The 10,786-nt window shown below is 51.0% G+C and overlaps 1 protein-coding gene across 1 annotated transcript in view; it reads right to left on the bottom strand.

Moving 5' to 3' along the window:
- Positions 1 to 10,786, bottom strand: part of TAF4 (TAF4 RNA polymerase II, TATA box binding protein (TBP)-associated factor, 135kDa) — a 114,144-nt gene that overhangs the window by 101,765 nt on the left and 1,593 nt on the right. Inside the window, exon 2 of the mRNA XM_006873397.1 lies at positions 10,645 to 10,775. Within this exon, the coding sequence (XP_006873459.1) occupies positions 10,645 to 10,775 (131 nt within the window). The remainder of the gene's footprint in view (positions 1 to 10,644; positions 10,776 to 10,786) is intronic.

Genomic DNA, 10,786 nt, shown 5'->3' with positions numbered 1-10,786 from the left:
CATGGCACTTTCAGTATTCTCCTCCAACACCACAACTCAAATGCATCAATTCTTCTACGGTCTTCCTTATTCACTGTCCAGCTTTTGCATGCATATGAAGTTACTGAAAATACCATGGCTTGGGTCAGGTGCAACTAGACACCAGCAAGTGCGTGGCCCACTGAATTAACGGCGTGACTATGGACCATCCGGTCAGGGATGACAAGAATGTCTTGTTTCTTTTAGAAAACATAGCATACAATTTTAAAAGAAACATGTGGACTGAAAAAAGGGTCTGTGGCTTCTACCTTGTCTTTGAGCATGCCAGATGACTCAGTCACCAAAGCCCAGAACATTTCCCATCAACATGACTGCTTCACATTTTCAGGTAAATCACATTCAGAGTTCAGAAGCCATCTGCTTGAACCTTAAACTCACATCACTTATACCCCAGGTGGTTTCAAGAGCAGGACTCCGAGGTCCCTGTCCCCACTAGTTGGTCAGCTAAAGGTCTTAGTTTTCTCCTTAAAGAGAACAGCTCAGTCTCTCTTCAAGTTACTACCGACAAGCGTGCCCCGGGAGATGCAGTCTGAGGAGGAACAGGGCTGATCACCAGCTCCAGGGGCAGCTAGGTTCCCAAAAGGCCGCCACAAGGTGATGCCCAGAATCCACAAACATGAGTGCAGACACAACCCAAAGTAGGAGCTGACAGGACAACACAAGGCAGAAGCACCCGAGAGTGTCACTCACTGTAACAACAGAGCAGTCTAGGCACACTAAAGCGTCCTTAAAGGTGACGTCAGGCGCCACAGCCACGCAGTACACAGAGCTCAGAAAAAGCCCGACTTTCTCCTCCTCCCGGCAGCCCCCAGTCCAGCACCAGTAGGGTCTCCATCCTCAATGGGCCTCAGCCCTCAGAGTGATGGCTGGCCCTTCCAGCCCACCTGCGTAACTTCCACGTTTGGCCGGCTCCTTGTACAAGTGTGAAAGGCAGGCCTACAGGGTCTCCTTTCTGCCCAGTGATGTGAGCCCCAGTCAGACCTCTCTTTGAGCTCCCCTCCCAGGTCCAACGATCTCTAATACTGTCTCTCAGAAACTCATCACAAACTTGACATCTGTGTCCCCACCCTCCTACAACCATCAGTGAAGGACTCCCACCATCCCTATCATTCAGTGCAGCCTCAGAGCCCCTACGGCCATATCCTCCCCCTGACTGTGTGCCCATCCAACACCCTCCAGTCCTCAGCACTGTCCCCAGTCAGTTCCCACAGTTCAGACACAGAAATCATCTGAAATCACGGTGGTTCTAAAACTGCATGCTTTACACCCTCCAAATGAGTGCCTTCCAACTCCTCAGCCACCAGGGCCCACCAAGCCACCTGCCACCCCCAGACAGCCTGGGTCTCCTCTCTGACCTCACACACACCAAGCCCTCAGTCACAGGGCCTTCGCACATACTCCTTCCCCTGCCTGCAGCATTCTCCCTGCTCCCCATGCAGGTCCCCATCCAACCACCCACTACCTACTACTACTGCGCCAGTCTCAACCAACCAGAAAACATGCAACGATGTCTTTACTCATGAACGACCTGGATTCCCCAAAGCATAAGCACACCAAGAAATGGGCTTCCTCAGCCTTGAGACACCCCCAGGACTGGCCCTCAACACCCACGTCAGCTTGACATGCCAGCTCGATACACACTCAAGAATAAGGAACACAAAGATGCCAATGCTACCCCCCAAATACCCAAGTAGTGTGTAAAAAACGTAAGCCCTCAACACCCACATCAGCTTGACATGCCAGCTCGATACACACTCAAGAATAAGGAACACAAAGAGGCCAATGCTACCCCCCAAATACCCAAGTAGTGTGTAAAGAACGTAAGCTCACACTTTACCAAAGAAACATCACTTAAACAGGAGCCAATGTGGTCTGCAAAAACAAGCCTACGAGGAAGGCTTTTGTGGTGGTTCTGATGGTTCTCAGCACGCACACCGGGGCGGTATTCCGGGAAAGCAATCAGTATCACAGCCTGGAGGGGGCCGGGGCCGCGGCCAAGAGGCACCAGTGGAGCACCCACCACCCATTACAGAGAAAACGCCCACCTCAGCACCACAGGGGCAAGAAGGGCCATGGGGGCCAAACCAAGTAGATCAACTTGGAGTCAAAGTTCCTATCAGAAACCAAACCAAACCCACAGCTAGCGGCAAGTCCCTGCCAACTCATGTTGTTGCTGTTGTTAAGTGACGTCAAGTACTTAACTCATGCTGACCCTGTACAGGGTTTCCAAGGAGGGCACCATGTGGTTAGCAGAGCACCACACCAGGACGCCACAGTGACCTTATCTAAGGGTTCCAAGACTGCCCATCTTCATGGACACAACCTCACCTTTCTCTAGTGGAGAGGTCAGTGGGTTTAAACCACCACTCAGGTGGTTAGCAGGCCAACACTTAACTACCACACCCTCGCACCCCCAGGGCTCCTAAACTTCCTACCTTGGCCATTGCCACTGAGTCCATTCGGACTCAGAGCAACCCTAGTAGGGTATCCGAGACTACAGATGTTTATGGAAACAGACCACCTCGTCTTTCTCCCGAGGATGGGTGGTAGTTTGATCTTGTAGTTAACAGACCAATGCCTAACCTACTGTACCACCAGGGCTCCTAAACGTCCTACAGTGAATATAAATTTGTCACATGGGAAAATAAGTGCTTTTCAAATGACTAGTTTTTATGGCACAGTCACGTAAAGGAAAGTTGAACCAGCTTCCCTGGAGCGGGGGTAATGGCTGGCTAAACCACGCGGAGAAACGGTGAGAATGGCAAATTGGCTAGATATGAGTATTTTACCAATATAAAATGTAAAAATATTTTTGAAAAATGCCATCACTTTTTCAAGCCTCAGTCATACTAATGCTTCAAACACTAATACAACACTTTTTACTTCTAATTTCCCCTTCTCCCAAGTGAGTACAGCATTCTGACAAAGACCAAACTTGGCCTGGAGAAGACACTTCACGGGTCCTGCTGACATTCAGTGTGCTAACATTCAGTGTGCTAGCCTCAATCGTGATGCTCAGGGACCATATTTAACGACCTAAGGAGACTGCTCCTGGAGACACCAGCAAAACTTCCTCTGAAAACTCTGCAGAGTGAAGACTGAAAGCAGACCCGTCAAGCTGGTATAGCTGCCTCACAGTCCTCTGCCTGCACCTGCCTTTCCCAAAGTGCTTTCTGCAAGATCACCTGTTCCCACCAACCCATCTGCAGAAGGTGGGCACCAGACACCCACTCAGCTGGTCACCCAGCACAAAAGGGAGCACACGCTCGGCGGCTGCTCAGGTCCTGCAATACCCACCTGACCTCTGACCCTAGCACAAGGCCTGCTAGAGCTGTGGAGGCTTTGACCACTCAACCTAACACTGACACCCAATGCAGATTTTTCCAATTATCCAGAGCAGCCGATTGCACGGTGCTCAGTCCTATTTGGATGGCCTGGCAGTCCCTCCCCTCACTCAGCCCTCACACCCCAGCGGATGTAGATAGAAAGCATTCTGTGGCCTGTTCACACCCCCGGGCCAAGGCCGTGAAGTCCTGGGCCCAGGGGAACAGGGCAGCAGATGGCTACACACTTTTCCTATTGGGGTTTTCCTATAAATTGTAGGCAATCTCTGTTTCTCTCCTTCTTGAAAGTTTTTCATTCTTTGGTGTGAATATTCACGGATATACACAAATCATTCAAAACTTCCGTGGCCCTGCAGTTGCCATCAAAGTGACTGTGACTCCCGATAGCCAGTGCCCCACGGGGAGTCCATTGGCTGGCTGGCTGGCTTTCTGGCAGTAGATCACCAGACCTTTCTTCCAATGTACCTCTGGGTGGACTCAACCCTCCAACATTTCAGTCAGCAGCTAAGTGTATGTGCGTGTGCACCACCCAGAGCCTCCCCACAGAAACAGAACATTCCCAAATTTCAGCCATGACTCTACTACTTCAATTACGTCTCCGGGATCTTGAAAGGTTCTGAAAGCACAGCTGTGTACATGATGTTTGTAATTTACAACCCCTGCCGCCTTAGCACCCTCAGGCCCCAGAAGACAGCCAGCAGATGCACAGCACAGGCAACAGAACCACACGCCTCTTCTCTTCTTCATTTCGTCCTAAATGCTTACTACCACAGTCAGACCTCAGCTCAAGACAAGTTCCAAACAGTAGCACCCTGACAGCCAATCTCCCAGGAAGACCTGAGACTCCTGTTGACCATGAACAAGAAAAGGAGGAAAAGTGAGTTTGAGAACTATGAAAATCAACGCCAATCTCAGGCAAGTTTTCCCAGAGTCCTATCAAATCTCTGCCCAAGATTTCCAAAAACGGTTGTTAATTGTTTGGATCAACTCACATATCATTAGCTATTTATAATATTTATCATTTAACTGGTGGAACGCTTAAATACACAAGCACACCAGAGCTGCTCTTATTTTGATATCAAGGAAATACTCAACACATGGCACGTACGCATGCTCACCTGCTCACTCACTGCTCGTCCACGGAGCTGCTGCACTGCTAGGCAGGGTCTGAACCGGCTCAATGCTGTTCTGAAAACACCCCACTGTCACCCACAGAGGGAAGCTCTGGCCACCTCTCATGGGTCATCCTCCACAGTCCAGTCACCCCAATGCAGCCCGGGAGCTCCAGGACAACACTGACAGGCAGGGCCGCAGGGACACCTGGCCTAGAGAAGGGCCTTGGCCCTCTCGGGCTCTCCAGCCACCTATGAATGGGCACAGCATTTTCCCAATCAGGTCCCGAGTGCCTACCAGACAAACAGGTAAGTAAGAACCCAAAAAAGTCCTCTTTTCAAACATTGCCGACCCTGCCACCAGGACAAGCAGCATTTCACTCCAGACACAGACACCCCCCCCCATGTCCTTAGGATCCCCCAGCTCCATCTCAATTCAATACCCAGACAAGGCCCACACAGAGGGACGAGGATGAAGATGCCCCAGCCCCCAAGGACACCCCCTCCTTCCAGGCTGTGCTGCTGAAGAGAAATGCTTAAAGAAGAGGTCTCTGTTCTATACCAAGTAAGCTGCTCCATGCTGCCCTCATACCAACTACCCAAAAGTTATCTCTCCTTTCTTTTCCAAATGCCACGGACAGCAAAGCGTATCAAGAGGAGAGTAAGCCTGCCCTAAGTCTGCGCTCTCTGTAGGCATTCAGCAGGCCCTCTGCCCGGACCAGACCCCATCGTGCTCTCTCGCACTTATGAGGGGTGAGGCTTTGTGCACAAATACCCTCACTGGATAAATGGAGCGGGAGCAGGTGGTCTTTAAGGGGTGTCCCTACTTTCACTGCAGCACAGTGTCCGAAAGGGCGGGATCAGCAGGGTGAGGTGCATGGTATCCCACCTGCTGGCATTTGGGTGCTTGACAAAATGGTTAGCTCCACTCTATAGCTGGAGTCCTTGTGTGGCACTGTGGGCTCTTGCATCAGGCTGCAAAGTCATCCAAACTGCAAGGTCGGTGGTTCAAGATCACTAGCTGCTCCATGGAAACCCTATTCAGGGTTGCTATGGGTCGGAATCGACTCGACGGCACTTAACAAAAACTCTAGCTGGGAAAACTGAGGTTTTAAGAAATAGCATGGTCTGCCTGAAGTCAAACATCCCTAGTGCCAGAGCACTTGCTGCCAACGCTGGCCACCGGCATCTCCAGCCACCCTAACTTCCAAGGTGGCAGCCCTCCACCTCTGCAGCCCACCAACAGGGGGCTTTCTCTCCCCCTCCCTATCAGCAGATGATAATCTTGACCACAGTGGGAACCAATACCTTAGCCACCTGTCCTCAAAAACAAATCCACTTTGGAAATACTCATTTTAAATAAGGAACGTGAACATACTCCCAGGCCAAGAGCTCTAGATCCCTCACCTGGCCACACCTCTGAAACTTGTTGTTGTTAAGTGCCGTCAAGTCGGTTCCGACCCACAGCGACCCTGTACAGGGTTTCCGAGGGTGTAAATCTTTACGGGAGTAGAAAGCCTCATCTTTCTCCCGCGGAGCAGCTGGTAGTTTCGAACCGCTGACCTTAAGGTTCGCAGCCCGATTCGTAACCACTACGCTAGACCTCTGAGACTAAGAAGAGAAAAATGCCCACAATAATTCATCCAGACTAAACTGAGGTCTTGTGAGCAGATACCCTAATCTAGCCACAGCAAGCTCTTAGACGTGTGCAATCCTACCATGAACGTCTGCAGAGCTCTTTCAAAGCCAGCTACACAGGTGCTAGTCTGGCACCACTTTTTCCTTCTTCCAACCTCACGGCAGTCTGCTGAATCATCAGGACCCCAGCACTATCCCTAAGTGCACAGCAGGTGGCTTCTTGGGGTTCCCATCAGAGTTAGACTCTGTCCCCCTCTCACAGGCAGATCAAACAGTCAAAGTTACTGTCATCAAGTCAATTACAACTCATGTCGGCCTTGCAGGGCGGAGTCCAACTGCTCCCTAGGGTTTCCTACACTGGAAATACTTATGGGAAGCCTCCTCTTTCCCCCAAGGAGCAACTGCTGGGTTTGAACCACTGACCTTGTGATTAGCAGCCCACTGCTTCCCCTATGGTGCCACCAACATTCCTTCACAAACAAATACAACTGCAATAGTGTAAGTATCTCTACACAAAACCATAAAGGAGTTCTGGTAGTATGACGGTTATGAGTCAGCAGTTCGAAACTACCAGCTGTTTCACAGGAGAAAGATGAGGCTTTCTGCTCCTGTAATGAGTCAGAACCAACTCCATGGCATAGCACACCACCACCACACAAAACCATCCAGACGCAGTGGTTAAGGGCTCAGTTGCTAACCAAAAAGTCAGCAGTTCAAACCCACTCAGCTGCTTCTCACAGAAAAAAGACCTGGCGATCTGCCCCCATAAAGATGCCGTCCTAGAACTAGAAAACACACTGGAGGGTCCGAATCAACTGGAAGCACACAAGACCACAAAACCATCCTGGTACCCAATCTGATCCAAAGCAAGTTTGTGAGAACGAAGCTCAAACAGCACTAGATAAAAGGATGAAACCTGACTTCCCTCAGCACTCCACCCTGGAAAGGGAGCTACCTGAAGGAAACACCTTTTTACACGTGACTCCAATTGCCTGGGGCCTGTGACTTCACTTGACACCTATGTGCAGCTTTGAAAACCCTGCCCTCCCCAGTAGCTCCCCGAACTGGTGTCACTGGACTGTAACAAGGCTGGGCTGTTAGCCAATCAAGAGGTGTGCTCTCAAGTTACTTTTATGATGAAAGTTTCCAATGAAGACCAACTGTCCTCGAGTCCATCTGCCTTGCAGTGCCCCTATCACACAGAATCCTACTGCCCCTTAGAGTTTTCCAGGCTGTGTTCATTGTGAACTGAGTGATCGTTTACATGGGAGCACATGGGTTCTACACTCAATGCTTCATTATAGTGATTACAGTCTTCTCCAGGCACCATCATTCAACAGTATTTGCTTCTAGTCCCTCTGTTTTTTGTTTGCTTGGTGGGTTTTTTTGTTTGTTTGTTTGTTTGTTTTGGGGGGGTGTACACAAAAACACTCAGGAATAAATAATCACTTAAACCACCAAAGGGGACACCTGCAAGCCTGCCTCCCAACCACCAGTACATGGTCAAGGCTGTCATTTTTAAAGGGGCAGACTGACTCATCTTTCTCCCAGAGGGATTTGACCCGCTGACCTTTCATTGAGCAGGTCAATGCTTAATCCACTGCACCCTAGGACTTCTTTCCAATAAAGAGGAAGTCTCAACTACAAGAATTTCATATTTTCTAATAAAGCAATTACATAATACAAGCAGAGTATGCCCACACTGTCATTGTGATTGACAACTTTTAGTCGAGGACTTCGGACGCGACATGCTCAGCTCCTAATCTTAACTGTCCTCTTTCTGCTTCTGTTGTTACGAAAATACAGTCACAAAACTGGTCAGAGTCCCTAGTGAGCAGGACATTTAGGGGACGGCTGTAAAATCGGATCTTCTAGAAAGTCCAGCTCCCAACATCTGTCACTGGACAGCAGCCCACGAGGCTCTACTTCCACATCCGTGAGGCCCCACGAAGACTCACAAACATCACACAAAAGTCTGTCTGCTCGTGGACTACCGACGTGAACAGAGAGAGAGCCAATTGAGAAAAGAGGGTGGGGGCCTCAGGATTACACACGACAGAGAACAGAGCACCCTTCCTAACCTCGATGCCTCCCTGCCACACAACTAAAGAGGAAGGCCCAGCTGTACTGTGCTGGGCTCGGAGCAAGGCTGGCAGAGGTGCCCACCGGGCACAGGTGTAGTCTTTCTCCTGCCCAAAATCGAGCACAGTGCAGGGCCTCCCCAACCTTCCTGGCCACAAGGACCCTCCCACCAGTTTTCCACCAAGTACCTGCAGCTTGGTGGGGGCCCGGGGGTTACTGAAAAAGAAGGTCTGCTCAGCTGTGTTTTAACAGATATACAGAGGTGTGGGTGGGAAAAATGCTGACGTTTTGTATAGTATACTACAGCCTTGAAACACCTTTGTCAGACGTTTCTAAAGGTCATACATAATTTCCACCCAAAGGCATTGACACATCTCAGGAGCAGAGCAGAGATTACCATCAAACACCCACAAACACGTTAGTACCCCAAGTTTAGTGCACAAGCTGTAAACCTCCCTAACCTACTCCCAGGCAAATGAGTCCCTGTTACTGTCAGTTTGGCACCGTCTTGACCCCCACACTTGGACAGGTTAGCCTCCTCCTCCTCCAGACAGCAGGAAGGGAGCCGTGGGCATCCCTGTCTCTGCTCCTACAACTGCGCCCGCCCACGTGACCTGAGAGGCGGAGCCTTCGGCCCAGCCCACAGCCCGCAGCAGCCAGGCGGATGGGAGGCGGCGGCAGCGGCAGCGCGGCGCTCTCGCTCTCAGAGCCGCTCAGGGAATCCCTCACTGTCAAACTTCTGCTGCAGGGACGGCCGCTGCCGAGCCCACAGCCACCCTCTGTCAATGTTCTGGGTCCCGGCCACCCTCGATGCCCCTGCAGAGCCTCTGACCACCAACGACTTCAACAGGCACAGAGCTAGCCAAGCGATCTTGACAGTGGCCAGCCTGACCTGAAAATACTGAGAAGGTGACAGGTGCAGCTAAGATGGCACTGGAGAATGGTTTTGAGACAAGGACACCACCAGGGCAGACTCTATCTAGCCAATAGCCTTCTGCAGGCTGAACCAGAGGCCACGCTGGGCCGGGGTTCGCTTCCCCAGCTCCCAGAGAGGCCTCTGTGCCAAGACTGCCCCTCTGGAGGGGGTCTCTCCAGCAATGTGACCGAGCCAGTCAGGAGTAAAGGAACACAAGTCAGGTGAGGACAGGGGCAGCCAGGAGGCCAGAGCTCCAAGAAGAGGCAGCCTCCGCTCCCAGTCCCACCCTAGACAAGGAAAGAACCAATTTCCCTCTGATGCTGTGACTGATGCCCACCGCGTCAGGGTCGAGCAGAGCCCCGAGGATGCAGTCACTCAATTACAAGGCCCCCAAAGACAAGCACTGAAATTCAGTGACCAGTCCTACAGGACATGCTATAAAGCTACCGCACACTGTGACAGACCCAGGATATGAAGGATGGGAAACCCAGTCACACAATGGCTGTGTGTGCGCTCGCACACGCGCGCACACACACACACACACACACACAGGTGTATGTTCATGGACACGTTCATACACAGGTAATGGTGAGTTCCTCACACGGGTACATAAATATGTGTCATAGACACATACATGACCATGTATACATACACCAAGTATACACACGTGTAATTATGAGCACACAGATACACGTACACACATATGCACACACAGAGATATAATACACACATACAACTATACATACACAGGCAGTGGGTATGTGCACAAAAAGGTGTACATACTCACAGATGTGTGTACACGCACATGCACATGTATATACACACAGTTACAGCATACAGACATGCACACAGATTTACATACAGGTGTGCACAGTCATACAAAAAGGTATAATACACACAACTGTACATACACACAGAGTAAACACAGAGGTTTACATACACAGAAGTATGTAAACATGCACATATATACACAAGCGCACATACACTCACAGGTGCACACGCACACACGGGGTTCAGACACACAGGTAGACATGCATGCAAGTGTATGAATACACATACACACAGAAGCATATACACACATATGCACAGGTACACACATGCACAGGTGTACACATAGGTGTACACACACAAATAGAGGGTACAGACACACAGGTATATATGCATGCACGTGTCTGGATACTACACACACAGACACATATGCACACATACATGCACAAGTGTACGCACGCATAAGTATAAGCACGCGCACACACACATATAACAGGGTACAGACACACAGGTATACATGCATGCTAGTGTCTGGATACTACACATACACACAGAAGCATACACACACATACACGCACAGGTGTGCACACACGCACTGGCAAGCCCTACACGCACACCCCCAACCCCGGTGCCAAGACACCTGTTTAGAGGCCAAATCCGTGCAGCCCCAGGCCCTGCCTCACGGCCCAGAGACCTAAGCTGCACTTCCCGGAACTCCGGGGTGCCCGCGGGGGCGGCCACTTACCTGGGGGCAGCTGGAAGTTCTGGATGTTGGTGGGGTTCTGCGGTGGCTGTGGCAGACGCGGGGCCAGCACGGTGGGCGTTAGGGTGGCCCGGAGGCCGGGCGCGGCGGCCGCGGGAGTCCGGGGCGGCAGGCTGGGGGCGAC

This window comes from Chrysochloris asiatica, unplaced genomic scaffold (genome assembly GCF_000296735.1).
Source record: "Chrysochloris asiatica unplaced genomic scaffold, ChrAsi1.0 scaffold00238, whole genome shotgun sequence".
Lineage (NCBI taxonomy): Eukaryota > Metazoa > Chordata > Mammalia > Afrosoricida > Chrysochloridae > Chrysochloris > Chrysochloris asiatica.
The sequence above is the reverse complement of the archived record's forward strand: the minus strand, read 5'-3'. Positions and strand labels throughout refer to the sequence as shown.